Below are 20,217 nucleotides of genomic sequence, written 5' to 3' on the forward strand. Positions count from 1 at the left end.
AGGATTAAATGAGAACTTTGAATGTTAAGAATTTACCCTTCCACCTGGCACATATAAATGTTAACCCATATCATTACCTATTAGGAAGTCATCTTTTCCCCCAGGTTTTGGTTTGTTTTTGTTTGGGAAGCAGACTTGGAGGTAATCTGGAGCTACTTCTGGCTCACTGCTCAGGTATCACTCCTGGCAGTTGTAAGAGAATCATGTGATGCTGGGGATTAAATTTGGGGTCTCCTATATGCAAAACATACACCCAGCCCATTGAGCTAGCTCTCTAGCCTTTTAAAAAATTAAAACTTTGTCAAAAACCATAAAATATTCCCACCAGCCATAGTGGAATAAACATTATATATTTGCTTCTGGCTTCAACAGAATTATTAATCCTCTAATTGGATTATTTGGCTCCCTATTAAAGAAACCAGGACATAGCCTTAACGTAGGACTTCATGCAAAATTTGAGTTCATCTTTGTTTATTATTGTTAAGAAAGATATTGCATTAGACTTCAGGAAATTAATGAACAGTATGGGATTGAATTATTCATCTAGATGTGAGTTCCTTTTGTGAACCAGTCTCCAACTTTTCCCCAAATATTTAATTGAAGTACTGTCTTCCCAAGCCTTATAAATACTAAGTAGTTTGTCTTAGTATATGCCAAATTTTTTATATTTGCATACAAACAAATACCCATATTTCATCTCATTACAAACATTACTTATAACAATCTATGATCACTTAGTATATTTATAATGTGGCCAACATTACTATGGCAGTCACATGAAACCTAATAATATTCTATGGCACACTGTTGAAAGATTTTTATAATCAAATATACGTCAAAGAATGCCATTCCATCTGCTATAGTCTGGGGAAATGTAATATTCAGTTCATTAAGTAACGCTCAACCAGGAGAGATCTATTAATCAGTATTTCTATGCTTAATGATAAGGGATATTTGTTGATGTTTAAAATATTCAATTATGTGCAGGATTGTTTCTGTGTTGTGTTTCTTTCGTACTCAGATTCTTTTAACTTAATGAACTCAAGATACGTATGGTGATTTGCTCTTAAGAAATATTTGGTCAGTCAAAGCATCCTATTATTTGATGAGTCTAAAGCAATTGGCTGCCTGTAGCTAATGTTACCAAAATTAGCTGCAGATGTGGTTTGGTTTCTTTTTTTGTGTATAAGTATTTTCCAGTCATTCATTAGCCTGTTTTTCAGGTGGTTTTTTTTTGTGGGTTTATTTTTTCGTATAATTTTGAATTGTCATATATTTATTATACTGTATTCATTTCTCTCTCCTTTTTTTACATTGCAGGTGAAAGTAGGGAAGAACGGGAGTTAGGAAACTCATTGCAAGATTTATACAGGGCACTGGAGCAAGCCAGTCTGTCACCGCTGGGAGAACATCGCATTTCAACTAAAATGGAATACAAGCTTTCATTTATAAAGAGATGTAATGATCCTGTAATGAATGAAAAACTACACAGGCTGAGGATTCTCAAAAGCACTTTAAAGGTAAGATGTGACATGGAAGGAGAAAATCCTTTCAAGAGATTGAGTCCTGAGCTGTGAATGAAATTACCAGTTACTCTAGGTGAAGGAATGCAAAATGGGTGCGGGGTGGGCGTGCTAAGTTGCAGCTGAGGGCAAGCTGTTCCTATAGCATCCTAAGTTATTAATAAAGGAAATAATCTTCATTTTTCATTAACATTTCAAAGCACTCAATGTTATGTGATACGGTACTAGGAGGAAACGGGATGTGAATTTTTATCATAAATGCAGGGCTGGTGTTATTCCTCACTTTTTTCTTTTCCTAAGATAAATATGCCATGTAATAGCATGATTGTAGTTAACAAAAGAGTATAGTGTGCATGCAGAATGCACTTGCGGGTGCCAAAATGATTAGGATTTTTTTCCTGTTACCTGAAAGATAATCATTTGGAGGGAAGCCAAGGTGAATCAGGGTCCATGTGGAAATTTCATAATTGTCTTGTTTACACTATGCATTCCCAACTCACACCTTACCTCCATCTTAAACATTTCTGGAAGTTCAGGTGTTTTCTTCAGTCTTTTAATACCACCCACAGATGGGGGTGCAGGTGGTGAGAAATGAGCCTCTCACTGAGTGTATCGCTGGGAGGGGCCTGCACTCTTGGCAATGCAGAGACAAAAAAGAACTATTAGACTGGGGATGTGACAGAGTAATTTCATGAAACAGAAGGCCAAAGGGCTCCTTTTGGAAATATATTAGCTTCCTAATTTTGAAAAAGGGGTAAGTATGAAAATCCAATGTATGATTGGAAAAACTTTCAGTCTAATTTTGAAAATCCAAATGTATGATTGGAAAAACTAGCAAACAATCTAGTTTTCAGAGGGAATTAGCAGTGAGTTGGTGGTCTTACAACTCCATGGGAAAACTTAAAGGACCTTGCCTAAGACCAATATTTTGTAAAACACCTTATTTATTTATTTATTTATTTATTTATTTATTTTGCTTTTTGGGTCACACCCAGCGAAGCTCAGGGATTGCTCGTGGCGGTGCTAGGGGGACCATCTGGGATGCCAGGGATCGAACCCAGGTCTGCCGTTCTACTATCACTCCTGCCCCAAGACCAACATTTTTAAAGAGACACAGGACAACGCGCCCTCCTGACTCCAGCCGCCCTAGGATCCAGTCCACCTGCTTAGACACGTTGTCTTCTCTCCCTCCCAACTCTGACTGGCATAGAAATGGGCCTGGTCACTCTCCTCTGCACACTTTCCAGATTCCCTGCCCCTTCCTGCGTTCATCTAAGACAGGAAGAAACTTGGCTCTTCCCCACTCCTCCTCCCTTCCCACCTCCCACCTGAGACACACTGCTTCCACAGGCTGTGGTCAACTGTACCATAATGACACCTGTTCTTAACTGAGAACTAGCATAGAAGTGAGGGCCACTTTTCCTTGCAGGCCCCAGTGCTACAGGAAGGAAACCGTACATTCTCACAGCAAGAAACACATATCTGGGGCTGGAGAGATAGCACAGCGGGTAGGGCGTTTGCCTTGCACGCGGCCGACCCGGGTTCAAATCCCAGCATCCCATATGGTCCCCTGAGCACGGCCAGGGGTAATTCCTGAGTGCAGAGCCAAGAGTAACCCCTGTGCATCGCCAGGTGTGACCCAAAAAGAAAAAAAAAAGAAACACATATCTGTGGTCACAGCAGGGCCATAGCCGCTCCTGCTGGGTGCTGGCTGAGGGGCTCAGGCAGGAGAGACAGGACAATGCAAAAATCACTCAAGATAAAATGTGGTTAGTCTACTGCTGTGATACAGTGGTGGGGGAAGTGGTGACCATAGAGGATTGATTAAAGAGAAAACACTTTTTTCCCCTGATAGTTTAAGGGTGGATTTAAGGGGTGAGAGACAAGGGGCCAGAGGGATACAATAGCGCATAGGGCATTTGCCTTGCATTCGGCCCACCCGGGGAGGAACCCAGCATCCCGTATGGTCCCCAGAGCACCATCAGGAGTAATTCCTGAGTGCAGAGCCAGGAGTAACCCCTGTGCATCACCGGGTGTGACTCAGAAAGGTAAAGAAAAAAAGAGATGAGAGACATTGGAACTGGATCTTAATGAAGATTTCCAAAGGCAAAGATGGAAAATAGGACAAGAAGAAAATTCAGAAAATAAAGAGACAAAGTGTGGCAGTCCACGGTATAGAACATACTGGAGGATTTGATTCCAAATGGCTGAATTTGAATAAATCAGAGCTGTCTCCAGTGGGCTTCTAAATCTCTTGCCTATGAAATTTTTATATGAAACTGAAATACAAGCTTTCCCCTGTCTTGACTATTGAATCCTTTTGCTTTTCAGGCCAGAGAAGGAGAAGTAGCCGTTATTGATAAAGTCCTAGACAATCCCGACTTGACATCAAAAGAATTCCAACAGTGGAAGCAGATGTACCTTGATCTTTTCCTGGATATCTGTCAAAACACCAACACCACCTCAAACGATCCATTAAGTATTTCTTCTGAAGTAGATGTTATGACTCCCTCTCTGACACACACTCATTCATACATTGAAACGCATGTGTAAGTGTATTCTGCCTTCAGGCCTGGTACCTTCCGGTACTTTGAACAAATAGTTAAGGTAGTTTTTCGATCGATGTATGGGACACTTGACAAGCTATACTTCAGTGTTACCAAACTATATGAAACAAACCGTATATGGTCATAATACCGCTGTCTTTAATGAGCATTTGTATATTTTATATGCAGGTAGTGCTCAGCTTATGTTTACCGTGTGCAAAATCAACTGTCCTTAATGACTTAAAATTAACTTTTGCAAACAGTTCTGAAGACAGGTGGTCTTCAAGTCGTCAAACAACAAAAATGGCAGTTTTCTATCTAAGGTCATCTTTTCTCCCTTTAAGTTAATTTTATATAAACAGACTTCAAAAGGAAACCACATTTTTTCAGATGCACATATCCTTGTGGGTGGGAAAGAATTTAAACCTTTTTTATATTTATTAAAGTGATCTAAGAATTTTCTTAAACATTGCACAAAGTTTAATGCTGTAGTTTTATTTTTGTGAAATGTAGATGCGCATACAAGAGTTAAAGCAAACTAGAAGAGCATCACCATAAGAAAAGTTCAGGTAACTAGTATTCGTCTTAATAGTCTGTTAACTTGTGAAAGCTGGTTAATAGAAATAGTATTCCAAAACTTAATGGGGACACTTAATGGTGTATCAGGGCAAAGCTTTGTAAGATGTTTTTGTAACTAAGACCAAAACTGAAGATAGAGCTGCTTTATTTTCTTGGTTTAAATCTTCCTTTATTTTTGTAGCGATGAAATACTGATTGTGTACAGAGGAATTTGAGAGTGGTTTTTTAAAACACACTTAACTCACCCGGAGAGGCAGCTAACAGATTATCTATATGATTTCAGCCCCGACTCATGTTTTCAAACGCCAACGCTTACAAAACTGCAAGGTATCAACCGAAACGAATCAACTTCCCAGTTTCCACCCTAGTCCATTGATGAAATGCATGTGATTTCATCGGGCAGGGAAGTGAACTATACGTAGTTATAGCCAGTATGTGTTCCAATATAGAAAACACGGTTGAAAACCGGAGACGGGCCGCTCTCCTCAGATGTAGAGGATCGCACTCATTCAGCGATCTGACCCACTGAATTCTCTGAGAGAAACCAATGATGGAGGTTTTATCTAGCTAGATGAATTGTTCCATAGGGTGGATGAAGTCTCTTAAAAAGTCCTCTTCATATTTCCGTGTATAAGCATCTCGTTTTTGAAAGTGATCACAGCATGATAATGACTGTGCTGCTTCTTAGTGTCTGGCTGCATAACATACAAGTCACATTTTGCTGTTTTGTTAAGGAGGAGGAAGGATCCTCCATGACTATTCTATATCCTAAAAGTACTTCTAATCAGCTTTATACTGTGGCCTGTACAGCTCAGTGAATGTACTTTCATCTCTAAGAGTTCCAGTGTACGCCAGTGAATATTTTTTGCTGTAGAGGAGAAAGTGGGAACTCCACAGCGGGGACCTTTTTTCTTTGCTTTCGAAACCACCATTGACTCACTATCGTTTTGCAGACTTTGCACAACTGTACAGGAGAGTGGCCTTTGTACAGCACATTTTCAGTAATCCTATATTTAGTCAAATGGATGCGAAATCATGTATTCATGTTTGTATGAAATTTTGGGTCCAGTGTAATATTTTTATCATTTAAAAAATCTATTTGTAAAAAAAAACATTTATTTACTGCATGGATATTGACACACATTCAATTTGTGGGATTTTGTATATGTAAAAAAAAAAGAAAAAGAAAAAAAAAGAAACCTCTTGTCCTAAACTGAAGTGTGCTTGTTACAGGTGTTTAGACTTGCTGTTTACTAGACCAAATGTATACATTCACTTAAAAATATCTGTACGTGATGGATGTGCAGTGAACACTGGGCCTGATCGGGCCCTGAAGCTGCCCTGTATGCGGCAAGCCGTGATAGAAAACCTGGCTGTGTCGCTCTTAAGCAACTTTTACCTTTGTAAAGTCAGCGCTGTGGTTTTAAATGGTAAAAATTGAACTAATGAATTTTAAAAAGACTCGTGGCTAGCCTAGCATGAAAGAGACCTTTTAACACTATATAGCTGTACATTTGATTGCATTCATTTCAAATCTAGGAGGCAGCACTAGAAACTCAAGTTCGATAAATTCAGCTCTTCGTGAAGCCCCAGAAAGCACCTGCTTTATTCACACAGAGCCCTTACCACATCGCTTTGTGACCTGATCACATGGCCACCATCTGCCCTCCCAATCCCAGTGCCCAGTTCTAACTTCACCGGATTGGTGGCACAAGCCCAATGCGCAGCTGTTTCAGTGGGTGCAGCCGCACTCTCAGACACCCCAAACTGAGCTGGATTCCCACTGATCTCATGCAAACTTTAAACCTTTCATTCCTTTTCCTTTCTGCTTTCTTTTCTCCCTGATGCTTTGGGGAACGCAGGGGGTGCAGAGGAGAAGAGATTGGCAAAAATAATAATAATGATAATGATAAGGCTTTTGTTTTTACAACTGTTACCTACAGGAGAATGAACATTTAAAGAGGATGAAAGAAATAGGGTTTTGTTTGCTTTTGTTATATCCATTTACCCAGAGGAGCTTGAGTTTTAAGGCCAAGGGTCGCTTCAATAAAGCATTAAATTTTTAAAGGCAAAAAGAGATAGTCATCGCATACTCAGGTTTACACAAACTTTGACTCGAAGTTGTGATGAACCTCAATGGAAATGAAATGAAACTCAAAGCCTAAAGTCAGATCCAAAGCAAACTAGTAGTAAGGACGAGGGGGGTAACTTAATCTGTGATAGTTTTCTCCCCCAAAGAAAGGGTGAAAGTGTGCTTTCCTATGAGACTTCTTTCCATCTCTTTTTCATGATTCCACCCATCAGAGCAGACCTATGAACTCTGCTCTGGCTGCTCCTTCCCAGGAGTTCTAGCTGTCTGCCAGGGCACTTGCCCGCCCCTCTTTATCCTGATGACTACTATCTTTATGACTATTGCATCCTTTAACAATCGTCTCTGTTCTGTGTGGAGCGTCTTGTGGCCCTGTTTTTCTGGCCTTTTTGCTTGTTTGGCACAAAAGTTATCACGCTCTAGCTCCTAACAAATTGCATTAATCTAGGGAAATGGGGCCACCTTTTTGTTTTGAAAATCCAGCTCTCACCCCACCTGAGTCTTTATAAATCCCCAACTCTCTCTGAGCGGCTTCCTGTTCCTTTTGGCTTTGACCCCTCTGCTCCCCCATTCACTGAAGGGCAAACGTTTGCCACCTTCACAACCCTGAGTTGCCGGCTGCGGAAGACCCCAGGTGTCGCTTGCTCTGCACCCGGTCGCGAGCCGCTTCCTTTCTTGCCACTCCTGGGCGGCCCTAGCCTGTGAAGTCCAGCGCCAGATCGGGCGCCTCTGCGGACTCTTGGTCCCTGTCATCCCCGCCCTCGGCCAGCTGCAGCACGGCGCACTGCAGGCCGCTCCAGGCCCAGGGCAGCACGCAGCTGATGTCCTCCCAGCGGTCCAGGTCCAGGTCGTAGCCCACCACGTTGCGGGTGGGCACCTGGCGCGAGTCCCGCCACTTGAGACCGCCCAACAGCAGCGCCGTCTCCTCCACCACCGCTAGCCCGTAGCAGAAGCGGTCGTAGGGCAGCGGCCGCAGGCGAGTCCACTGGTCGCTGGCGGGGTCGTAGCGCTCGATCTCGGAGAAGGGCTCGTAGCGGCCCAGGAAGGCGAACACCGCGCCGCGCAGCGCTGCCATGTGATGCCCGAAGCGGGCGGTGCCCATGGGGGCCCTCTTGCTCCACGCGTGCTCCCCCGAGCCCAGGGCGTACACGTCCCGGAGGCTGTTCCCGCCGCCCTCGCCGCCGCCGGCCTTGCCGCCGGAGATGTAGACCGCCCCGCGCTCCCCGACGGCGCCCGCGTGGCCGTGCAGCGGCCGGGGCAGCGCCGCCGCCGCCGTCCAGCGGTCCCAGCGCAGGTCGTATCTCTCCACCGAGGCCAGCGCCTCGCCGCCCGCGCCCAGGCCCCCCACGGCCAGGAGCCCGTCGGCCACGGCGCCGCACCAGAAGTGGGCCCGCGCCTCCCGCATCGCGGGCACCGCCGTCCAGGCGTGAAAACGCGGGTCGTAGCGGTGCACGTGGGCGGTGACCGCTCGCGGGCCTGAGGCCCCGGGTGCAGACTCACCGCCCGAAGGGCTCTCCCCGCCCAGCACGAACAGGAAATTGCCCACGACGCACACGCAGTGCCCCAGTAGCGGCGCTGGCAGCTGCGTGAGGCTGTGCCAGCGATGGTTGTACACGTCGAAGGCCACCACGTCTCGGGTGAGCTCCCACTCCTCCTCCCTGACCTCGTCCTCTTCCTCCGCGGCCTCCTCCCCCGCGGCCTCCTCCGCCTCTCCCTCCTCCTCCTCCTCCCCTTCTTCTTCCTCCTCCTCTTCCTCTCCCGCCGCCTCAGGCTCCGCTGCAAGGGCCCTGGCCCTCGCTGCCGCTGCCGCTGCCACTCGCTGCCGGGCCTGCACCTCCTCCTCCACCAGCTCCCTGGCCCTGCGCCCCCCGACCAACAGGATGCGGGTTTGGGGGCTCCGCACGCTCGTCTGCTCGCCCTGTAGCAGCGGCTGGCGGGAGGGCGCCGTGTGGTAGTTGAGGGCTTGGATGATGAGGCACTTGATGCGGGTGGGCAACACCAGGCCGCTGCCGGAGTAGACGCGCCGCAGCAGGTGGGCGGGCACCAGGCCGAAGCGGATGCGCTCGAGCAGCTCGTTGCAGTGGGTCAGGCGTTGGGCTCGGGGCTCCTGCCTTAGCCAGGCCAGAGCCAGGCCGAGGAGCCGAGCCTCGGGCACCCGCGTCACGTCGGGGGCACCCAGTACGACCTTTAACGACGCGGGGTTGAGCTCCAGCAGCCCCGCGGGCCCCGGGCCCCGGGCTATAAGGTCCCGCAGGTGGCGCACGATGCAGCGTTCGGCGGCGCCCAGGGTGTGCGCCAGCCCAAAGCGCGCCGCCACGTTGGCGGCGAAGCAGCAGTTGTCAGGGGCCAGCTGGCGCTCCAGGTAGCGGCCGCACAGCCCAAGCGCCTCGGTGACCTGCAGGTAGCTGGCGGCCTCCAGCGTGTCCTCCAAGGTGTCCAGGGAGAGTGGCAGCCAGGCTGTGTAGATGAAGTCCAGCAGGCGCTGCAGGCCGGCCGCCGACGGCACGTGCAGATGGATCACGCGTTCCCGGGACTCCCGGGTGTGGCTTTTGAACAGGGCCCTGAAGTAGTCGCTGGAGCACGCAAGCAGAGAGCGGTGCGCCGGGAACTCACTGCCCTGGGCTTCCAGCGTCACGTCGCACAGGAAGCCCTCGGCTCGCAGGGCCTGGTAGCCGGTGAGCAGCGCGCCGCCGTGTGCCTTGCAGTAAGAGAGGAAGTAACTCATGGTGCCCGGCGTGGGAAACGGCCGGGCCGGGCGGGGAGCAGCAGCAGCGCAGGGAGCCCCTAGCAGGCGCCCGTCTTAGTCTGCTCAGTTGCAAGCTCAAGGCTCCTGCCTCCAGAACTGCAGGTCGCCCCGTGTCCTCTGAGCAAGTCGGTTTGAAACAGTTTTCAGAAACCCCTAGGAGAGGAGGCCACGGAGGGCGGAGTCTCCCGCGGGGGGTGTAGGCTTTGGTTTCTGAGGCTCCCAGCGCGTGGGCCAAAGCTCCCTCCCGGTCCCAGCTCGGGGAGCCCCCAAAGGCATGCCAGGGGCCGTGGTGGCCACACACCATCACCTGGAAGGGCCAAGCCAGGGTACCTGCTGGATCTCCGACGGCCCCGAGGTGCAGACGTGGCCCGGATCGGGGGCCGCCCGGGAGTGCAGGGAGAGCGTTCTGACCTCCCGGGGTGGACGAGGAGGACGGGTTCTGCGGGCATCTGCCACACCAGGGACAACTGGCCGCGGGGCAGGGGGGTGAGCATGTTCCGCGCCGAGGATCACATCAAAGCCTGGGGGATTAGAGAAGGGGGGAGCGCGGGTCAGCGTGGCGGGTCGGAGGCGTGATTGGACGCCGCACATAACATGCCCGTAGCTCACCGCGACAGGAATAGCGCGGCCTCGGCCTGGGGCCGCCCCGCCCCGCGGCACCCTAGGGCCAAGGGCCGCCGAGCGGGAGGAAACGACTCGGACCCGCCCCACCCCACCCCCGCCGGCAGCCGCCTCGGGGGGCCCGACGGGCCGAAGTTCACGCAACTAGGGAGTCGGTCGAGGGAGACTGGGAGGGGCACAGAGCGGAGAAGATCCCGGGCCCCTGGCCGGGGCTCGCGGCGGGGGGCGGGGGGGCCCCCGATTCCTGGCTGGAGACTTTCCGCCTGGGGGAGCCCCTAATGAACGCGCGTGAGCGGGGATTAGGCGGCGACTTTGCGCGGTGACACCCAGGAGAGGGCCGCGCAGGGCAGCGCCCCTCTGGCGCTCACCCCAGAGGTGCAGAGCCCGCCCTGCGCCCGGCCCCTCGCGCCTCGCGCCCCTAGCGGCGCCTTTGACTAGCCTCGGTCAGGGGAGTGCTCCCACCTCCCCACCCCTGCCGAGTGCTCCCTTCCTGTTCTCGGGCCGGACCGCCGTGGAACCGGGAGCCGACGGGAGTTTTCTGCCTTTGATAGCCTGTGGGAAAAGCTTTTCATTTCCAATTTCTCTTCCAGACAGTCAGATCTAATTGCTGCCTGCTCCAGCTTCAGTGCCAGGCGAGATAATGGGCAGGCAGCTAGCCAGGCTCCGGGAGCGGCAGTTTTCTCGTTTCTTTGCTCGGGACGTTATTTTGATAAGATGCACCCCGCACAGAAATGATGACCCCATTCTTCAGACATTAGGAAAGTATTTCTCCATCTCTTCCAGCCTGCCTTTAAATAACTAAATGATTCATATAACTGTTCTTTCGGGCTGATTTGGAGGCTTCTGTGTGCTCTGCATTTATCTAGAATTGATTTTTTTATTTCTAATGCAACCCCTCTGGCAATTTGTTTTGTGAAGCTATTGAGAGCATCAGAAATAACTTCCATTTCTGACCACTGCGGTTGTAATCTTATAATGGGACGTGGGCCTCGGGAAAGTCCTGGGAAGGATAAAATTCGATCATTTTCTGCCAGCGAGGCCATTTGTACTTAGAATGTCTCCAACTAGAGGCAATTCTTGAAATGATATTTTTTTCCCTTTGGTTTTTGGGACACACCTGGCGGCAGTGCTCGGGGCTGACTCCTGGCTCTGTGCTCAGGGGGTCACTCTAAGACTTGCTTTCTTGTCAAAGATAGGTCGTTGAATGTCTAAAAGTAGCCAAATAAGAAAACATAGACAGGAGCTCAGGTTAAGAATTAGCTTAAATCTCAGTTGCTGAAAGTATTCCAGATTGAGTTACTGGCATAATGTTAGAGAGGGGCCAGAAGGGGTGCTGTTTATTTGGTTGTGTTTTAAAGTACTTAAAATGCTTAGCTAAAATGAACATGCCAGTTTAGTTCACCTTACAGTGACCTGTATATTGAAATTCAATGGCCTTTACTCAACCTAATAGAATTTTGCTAGAAGTGATTTTTGAGTTCATTTGGCCAAATCCTCTCTCTTCCCTCTGCATGTTCCTGTTTGTTCTTTTACACACACATGACACATGAACCCCAGAGACAGTGCAGTTTATCAGGGTGACTGGGATATTGAGTTACAGCATCTGGACCAAAATCCAGGACTCCCTCCCGAGTGTATTATGTGGCCTAGTGTAAGAGAAAAAGAAAACAGTGCAACACAGATTTCAACCAAATTTCAGGTTGACAAAGCTTCAATTGGGGGTTTTAAATCACATTTTTAAACCTGAAACCAGATCGTATCTCATCATAATTGTCCACCCCCATGAGTTCATGTTGAGTCGAAAATGTCACACTGTAGAATAAAGATGCTGTGGAAAACTTGACATCAAAAATCCAATGTGGCATAACAAATCCATGTCGATTGCCTGCCCAGCTTGCCTCCTTTTCACAGTGTATGCCTTTGAAGGTCTGAAGTGTTAACTGAGAACTGTTCATATTAGATGTGCTTACAAGGTCTCATTTAGAAACTTTTAATGTAAACCCATCCGAGAACATCCTGTCAATTGAGTAATGTTTATGGAAAGTATTGATATTTTCATTTCTGTGCAATATGAAGTGTGATAAATAAAATTTCCGTGTGTGCTACTTTACGGTGGGTGTGTCTTTAGTTGGAGTCCCACGGAAGAGATCCTAGAACCCAACCAGAACTCAGAGTGATGAGCGGATATTATAGCACGTGATCCCTACATGGCAAATGATCTGCTTAGGGCCCGCCCTGCCCCTTTTTAAAAAATTTTTATTAGTGAATCACCGTGAGGTAGAGTTACAAACTTATGAACTTTCATGTTTGCATTTTGTTTACGTCCCTCCACCAGTGCCCATTCTCCTCCACCAATGTTCCCAGTATCCCTCCCACCACCCCCACCCCAACCCCCACCACCCCACCCTGCCTCTGCGGCAGGACATTCCCTTTTGTTCTCTCTCCTGTCGGATGTTGTAGTTTCGCCCTGCCCCTTTAGACCATAGACTCCTAGAGGGCAGTACTATTGCTTCGCCTCCTCTGACTCTTGACAACTTCTTTGGCATAGCCCATGACTTGAATAGAGGGATGAGCCTCTCAGTGGGAGGCGGGAGGGCACCATCAGTGGGTTGACTGGGACAATTGCTTCTCTTTGGTTTTTCTCTATTCCCACCCCACAGAGGAGATTGAAGAAGCTTCTTGGTCAGGCGATGCGCTTATATCTCTCGGAATCTAATGTCTAATGGTTGACTATTGGTGGCTCTGGAGTGGGAAGTCTGTAGACTTTACTGAGAAAGCCAGACCACCTCTTCCAGCCCCACCATTTCCTGGTGCTGCCCAAGTCCTTTACCAGCCCAACTCTACAGACCAGCCTCTAGTCCCATCATTACCAGCCTCTAGTCCTATCATTGCTTCTGCAACCTGGAGGCTGGACCAGGAGCCTCAGCAACTCTAGCCCCAGTTTATCTGACGGATTCTGCTGGGGGCCCCACTAAGCATTCCAGAGTGTCTGTTGGCACCTGAAGTTGTCTTTTGCCATCCCAACCCCCCCCCACACCCCTTATCAGGACTGTGGCCAGCTGTTGGCTACTCCTAATACACTCCTGCACCTCCAATGACAGACCTAGAACCAAAGTCCTCAAAGTACCCACCTGACTTCCCACATATCACATAGCAAGATGCCAAAGCCACCAGCTTTATAGAGACCCATCCTCCTAATCCAATTATACATTAGGAGTAAATGAGGTTGTTTCCACATCTTAGCTATTGTACATAGTGCAGCAGTGGTATTGGGATGGGTATAACTTTTCCACCTGCTTTTTTCATATTGTTTGGGTCCATACCCAGAGGAGAGATTATTGGGTCATATGGTAACTCTGTATTTACCTTTTTGAGGAAGCTCCATGATTTTTCCAAATGGTTCCCCCAATTGATATTCCCAGCAATAGTGCGTGGGATTTATTTTTCTCCATTTCCCCACCAACACTTGTGATTTGCAAGTTGTTGATATGGGCCATCCTGATGAGTATGAAATGCTACCTAGTAGCGGTTTTGATTAGCATTTCTCTAATAATAGTGTTGAACATCTTTTCATGGCCTGTGAGTCATCAACAGGTCCTTTACAGAAAAGTACCTTCCAAATCTTCTGCCCAGTTTTCAGCTGGGCTGCTTAAATTTTTTTTTTCAAATATGCTTTAGGGGTTTACTCGCTTTATCAAGTATATCCACATTCCATATAATTCAACCATTTAAAGAAGTACTTTAAAGCAGTGTTCCTTTAAATATTTACAGAGAAACACAGACAAATAAGTTTCATCTGGGAACATTTGAATACACTCAAAAATGTCCTATGCCCTGTAACTGTCACATCTTTTGACCACCAGTCCCCCTACCCCAAGCTTGTACTACCACTAAAGGTATTTTCTCTTTGGTCAGATTCTGAATATTTCATAAAGTGAACCATATAATCTGTGTTTTTTTTGTGACTGACTTTCACTTTAATGCTTTCAAGACTCATCCATTGTAATGCCCTTTTGAGGAAGTAAACGACTCTCAAGAATAGCACTGGGAGCTTCCCTCAAGAAACAAATGTGAAAATGTGCTTGCTTGATATTTAGGCTAGAGTATTTGGAAGTTAACTCTTTTATCATCTATCATCACTGGGTGTCAGCGCCCAGCTGGCCTGGGCTTGAGATTTGACTTTTCAAGGGTGTATGACTGAGTCCTCAGCAAGGGCAGCCAGCCAATGGTCTTGGATTCTGACTATTTGCAGGCTGCCAGCAGATTCCTGGTCACCCTTACGCTGTACCAGCTGGATCAGAGTCTCTGGGTGCAGAGATGGGGGATCAACTTCCTCACCTTAAAGATGGTCTACTCCCAGTGCGGTCAGGAACCCAGCAGCAGCCCCAGGCTGGGAAATCACAAACTCTGGGGTGGGGGCCCAGGATTCCAGAGCTTTCTCAGACCCTCCAGGAGATTCCAACTTTCGCAACAGTTTGAGGACTGCTCTCTCCGTCAAGAGCTTCTGGAGAGTTTCCACTCCTTCACTCAGATCCGTGTCTATGGCCGTGCAACATTTGATCTGGGGATCAGTTCTAAGAAATGCATCATTAGAAGATTTCTTCTCTGTGGTGATATCCCAGCATCCAATTACACAAACCTCGCTTGTCCCACATGCTGCATACCCAGGAGCCCATTGGTACCACCATCATCACATGTGATCGGTAACCAAAATGCTATTAAGTGGGCATGTGGCTATGGTGTTCTGAGGGTGAGATGGTAAGCAGCTGCGCCAGAGGCCCTGCCCTAGAAGAACATAAGTCCTTGTGGATTCCCTATCATCTTGGTGCCTCATCATATATTTTAGATTCCCAAGAACATGCAGTTCTCTTGGTCCCTTTCACACGCCCTTTGCTTCTCGTCTCTCATTAGACAGCATAAGAGAAGCCAGTGCCGGCTCACAAGAGATTACTGCTGATGTCCAGCATGGGGCTGGTTGATGAATATCCCATAGTAAAATATGCCAGTCAGTCACGTTTCCCACACACCAAGCCTGCAGATAGCTCACCAGGAATTGGGTCAGGTCTTATCAAGTGGCTCCTAATGGTCAGCAGTCACTCAACTAGCGAAGCCCAGGACTGATTGCTGGGCATTCTTCAGAAAGACAAACCAGCATTCTGATATCAGTATCAGAGGCTTTGAAGTATCTTTCCAAAAGGCTGCATTGTACAAACTAAGTCAGAGGATGACCAGTGCCTCAGATATATCACCTAAGCAGAAAGAAAATCAGGGAACATTTCTGGTGTAGTCAATTTTCCCAAGCACCCACTGCCTGTTTAAGAAGTTGCAGGACCTGAAACTTCAAATGCTTCTTTTTTCTTTTGAACCAAGACACTTCTATAAAGATGTCACTCTTTCCTGAACTTTCTCTGTGTCTGACACATGCCCTACATGTCAACTGTGCCAATTACTGCTGCTATTTTCAGAATTCCTTTCTAATGATGCTGGTCAGTGACTAATAAGGGAAATTTTTCTCCACAAGAAAGATTCTGCCAAAAGTGGAGAGTTTTCAGGGTAATTTTCTTTCAACTGCAACAATTTTCTTTTGCAGAGGGGGATATACCTGGGTTTATTCCTGGCTCTGTATTTCTGTATCACTACTGGCAGGGCTTGAGGGACTATATATGGTGTGAGGGATCGAACTTGGGTAAACTACCTGCAAGGCAAGCACCCTGACCACTGTACTATCACTCTGTCCCCTGCAACAATCTTTTTTCCCCCTGCAACAATCTTAACAGTGTTTTCAAAGTTCTGTGGCACATGTCCATTTGTTAAAATAGATTCTGCCAAAGTATCTACTGGAAGTTAGTACCATGAGCAAGAAATGGTCCCCAACCACAGGACTGTTCTCTAAGCAGTGCTCACATATCTGGGGGAGCTCACAGATCAGTTGAAACCCCATCAGGAGATATTTCCCATTAGAGTAGCCAGGTCTTCCCTGCTTGGCCACTCTCGATGAACAGGTAATTACCAGAGTCTGAGGACACATAGACAAGAGCAGGGTTTCCCAGAACCTTCCCACTGGAGGAGGGCCATAGGCCCCTGCTCCAAATGGCAACAAGAACCATCTGGCGCTCCCAAATCTTCTAGCTTCCTTTAACATGAATAAAAAGGACTCCGTGAAAACCAATACCTCCAATAGCCCTGAGCGAACTCACACGCAGAATCTGAGTATTCAATTTCTGCTTCTCCTCTTTTGCTTCTGGGTTTTTTCCTACTCTCTATTCTGCACTTTTCTCTTGCGAAATATGATCCCTAAGCCATTTTTCTCCCCCCCACCCCACCCCCTGCCACTTGATTTATTATACAACAAAAAAAGAGTCATTTACTGAAGACTTGGGTAGGACAGACACAGAGACGCTGTAAAGCTTGGAGTATCAGAGAGAATTCAGAGTATTCCTGATTTGAAAGCCACCCCTGTCAGCTTATACCCACTGCCACCTTCTCTCCTACACAGGTACGAGAAACCCAAAGTAGATGGCATCTCATAATTCAGTGTTCTCTTTCCCTGACCACTTTTGTCTGGCAAGCTGACCATGATGTATGTGCATGTTGACGTATATATAGCATGGAATTGATCAGTTCCTCCATTTGTAAGTGTCCAGTTGAGGGACATAAGTCAGTTCATTCATATTGTGCAGCCATCACCACTGTCCACCCCAAATTGAAACTCTGTGCCTTGAAATACTCAGTCCCACTGTCCTCGCCTACCCAGGCTCTGAAAACTATTGTCCTGTATTACATCACTATGAATCTGACTATTCCAGGAGCCTCACAGGAGTGGAATCACAAGAATTTTTTGTGTCTGGTTGATTTCACTGTGCCTAATGTTTCATCCATGTTTAATATAAGTTGGAATTAACTCCCTTTTATGGCTGAATAATATTCTCTGGAGGAATATGCCACATTTCATTTGTCGAGTAAGTATTTGTGTTGTTCCATTTTTAGGCTATTGTCAATGCTTCTGTGAACATGGTTGCTCAAATAGATGACTTTCAGTTCCAGTAGGGGAACTGGTATGCCATTTAGTAAGTCTCCATTTTATTTTTAAAATAACAGCCATTGTCTTTTCCACAACTGATGGTACCGTTTTACATCCCCATCAGGAATGTGAGCATGAGTTTGCGGTTTTGATTTGCATTTCCCCAGTGATTAGTGATGTTGAGCAACCATTATGTGCTTACTAGCCATTTGTAATCCATTTCTGGAAAGATATCTATTTAAGTTCTTTGTCTGCTTTTGAATTGGATTGTTTTTCTTTCTGTGTGTTAAGTTGCAGGTGTTTTTCATTATTTTTTTTGCCTATGAATCTCTCATTAGATAAGTTGACAGCAAATGGTCTCTCCCATTCTGTGTACTGCTTTGTGCCCTTATTAATAATATCACTGGATACACACGATTCTAACTTTGATGGACTCAGTTATTTTTTCTGCTGTTGCTAGTGCTTTTGGTTTCATATTAAACCAACCATTGTCAAATCTGTACTTATGAAGACTTCTATTTTTTCCTTGTGAATGTTATAAATTTAGCTCTTACATTTCATTGTTTGATCCATTTTAAGTTACTTTTAAATGCTATAAAGTTCCAACTTTATTCTTTTGCATGTGAAACTTCAGATTTCCCTGCACCAAGTGTGGAAAACTCTACACATTGAGTGGTTCTTGTGTTCTTCTCAAAAATAATCTGACCATATGTGCAAGAGTTTTTCTGGACTCTACTACATTGATCTGCACCTCTAGGTCCTCACTGATTTTATTTCTTCAGCTTCATAATAAATTTTAGAGTCAGTCAGAAACTGTTCTTTGAGATAATTTTCAGTATTCAGGATTCCTTGAGACAACATGTGAATTTATAGACTAGAGATTTTTATTTCTATAAAAGACATTGAAATTTGGGGAGGAGTTGCATTCAATTTATAGATGTTTTTTTAAAATATTACCTTTTTTCACCCTTGTATTTCCATTTGTGTCTTTTTCCAATTCTCACAGCATTGTTTTGTGGGTTTTAGAATATGAATCTTTCTCTATTTTGGTTGATTTCTTTTTTATTTTATTTTTTTTGCTTTTTGGGTCACACCCAGTGATTCTCAGGGGTTATTCCTGGCTTTCCATGCAGGAATTAGTCCTGGCAGTGCTTGGGGGACCATATGGGATGCCGGGGATTGAACCCAGGTCGGCCGCGTGCAAGGCAAATGCCCTACTTGCTGTGCTATCACTCCGGCTCCCATTTTGGTTGATTTCTAAGTAATATTTTGTCCTTCTTTATTCTATCTTTCATGACATTATTTTCTTTATTTCATCTTTCTGACTGTTAAGTGTTATAGAAATGCAACTGATTTTCTTCAGTTGATTTTCTATCCTGAACTATTCTGAATCCAGCCATTAATTCTGGCCATGTTTGGCAGCAGTCAGCTTGGGGATGTCCTGAAAAAAGAAATAAAGTTTTGAAAGCACTGAGTGCCTCTGCTGCTTTTGGTCATCATTAAGTAGCTTACTTGGATCACACATCAGCTGAAACATTAGTCTGACTGGTCGATTTAAGCAAGCTAAGTTAGATGAGTACAGGATCATTGCTGTATGCTTGAATAGACAGCATTTGCTTTGTGGTATGAATAAATTTTTCTGAAAGATAGATCTCTAAGTTTAAAAAAATCAAGCTTACAGGGAATAGAGAGGCAGTACAAGGCTTAAAGAGCTTATCTTGCATCTTGCCACATCTGGTTCATATCCCCAAAACCACATATAGTCCCCCCCATGTACCTCCAGGGATAAATCTTGATCACAGAGACAGGAAGAGCCCCAAAGCACTGCCAGGTATGGCCCAAACTCTCACCCTGTCACACACATCCCCACCCCTGACAAAATCGTTTCTAATCATTGTCAGGACACACCACTAGTGACATACGGTGCACATGAAAAATAATATTTCTTGAAAGGAAATTGGAAAGAGTAACAATGTATATGTCCAGTCAGTCTCCTCTCAAGGCCTGTTACCCCACTACTTATCACGGCCAGAGTTCTAATCAAGAGTCCTCCGAGACTGTTGTTCTAAGATCATGAGTTCAGGGGACATCAATGTGACTGTGAAATTTAGTGGAAACTTGGTGGCTGGACAAGTGACGTTCAAAAGGAGAAGCCTCCATGGGAGACTAACACCCAAGAACTGTAGAAATAAGTACCAGGAGGTTGACTCCATGGCTTCGAGGCTGGCCTCACATTCCGGGGAAAGGTCAACTCAGAGAAGCGATCACCAACTACATTGTAGTCGAAGGCCATGTGGGGGAAGGGAGTTGCGGGCTGAATGAGGGCTAGAGACTGAGCACAGCGGCCACTCAACACCTTTATTGCAAACCACAACAGCTAATTAGAGAGAGAAAACAGAAGGGAATGCCTTGCCACAGTGGCAGGGTGGGGTGGGGGGGAGATGGGATTGGGGAGGGTGGGAGGGACACTGGGTTTACGGGTGGTGGAGAATGGGCACTGGTGAAGGGATGGGTTCCCAAACTTTGTATGAGGGAAGTATAAGCACAAAAGTGTATAAATCTGTAACTGTACCCTCACGGTGATTCTCTAATTAAAAATAAATAAATTTAAAAAAAAAGGAGAAGCCTCCAGATCCAGTAGCTGGTATTAGCTGGTTCTTTCCATAGACTACCTAGGCCGACTGAGGCAGACTGTCCCTTCGTTCCTGCAGTTGAGGAGGAAATCATCATTCAGAGCCACCCAGATGGCCTTGCATGAGCGTACTTAGATGCGCTTGCAGCTGAGACTATTTCTTAAAACTACTAAGTATCTGGACTTCCACAATTTCCTCAACCAAATTGGAAACAAGAGCTATTCTACATAGAAACTGGATTGGTCACTATGTAGAACACCAAGATTTCCCTCACAGTTTCCTCCAGATGGCAGCTTGTCCAAAGCTGTCCCCTCCATTTGCAGCTGGAGGCAGTTTCTCATCCTCCAGTATCCAGTTGGAGGTGCTTCCAACACCAACATTCTGACTGGGTGACACAGTGACAGCTTCTGATCCCAGCACCTTCTGACACTTTCTCCAGCTCTTTCCTCCAGCTTCTAA

At 46.6% G+C, this 20,217-nt stretch overlaps 2 protein-coding genes across 5 annotated transcripts in view; one reads left to right on the forward strand and one right to left on the reverse strand.

The window, feature by feature from the left end:
* CNKSR2 (connector enhancer of kinase suppressor of Ras 2) overlaps positions 1-6,715 on the forward strand; it is a 266,721-nt gene extending 260,006 nt beyond the window's left edge. For all 4 annotated transcript variants that reach the window (XM_004612236.2, XM_004612237.2, XM_055120826.1 and 1 more), the window contains 2 exons: positions 1,321-1,520; positions 3,855-6,715. In XM_004612236.2, the coding sequence (XP_004612293.1) occupies positions 1,321-1,520; positions 3,855-4,076 (422 nt within the window). In that variant the 3' untranslated portion in view covers positions 4,077-6,715. The remainder of the gene's footprint in view (positions 1-1,320; positions 1,521-3,854) is intronic.
* Positions 6,716-6,858: 143 nt separating this feature from the next.
* KLHL34 (kelch like family member 34) lies at positions 6,859-12,226 on the reverse strand. The gene has a single exon (XM_055120830.1). It carries the CDS (start codon positions 9,460-9,462, stop codon positions 7,432-7,434), a length of 2,031 nt encoding a protein of 676 aa, XP_054976805.1. The 5' UTR covers positions 9,463-12,226; the 3' UTR covers positions 6,859-7,431.
* Positions 12,227-20,217: the final 7,991 nt, after the last annotated feature.

The sequence above is a fragment of the Sorex araneus genome, chromosome X (assembly GCF_027595985.1).
Source record: "Sorex araneus isolate mSorAra2 chromosome X, mSorAra2.pri, whole genome shotgun sequence".
In the NCBI taxonomy this organism is placed as follows: domain Eukaryota; kingdom Metazoa; phylum Chordata; class Mammalia; order Eulipotyphla; family Soricidae; genus Sorex; species Sorex araneus.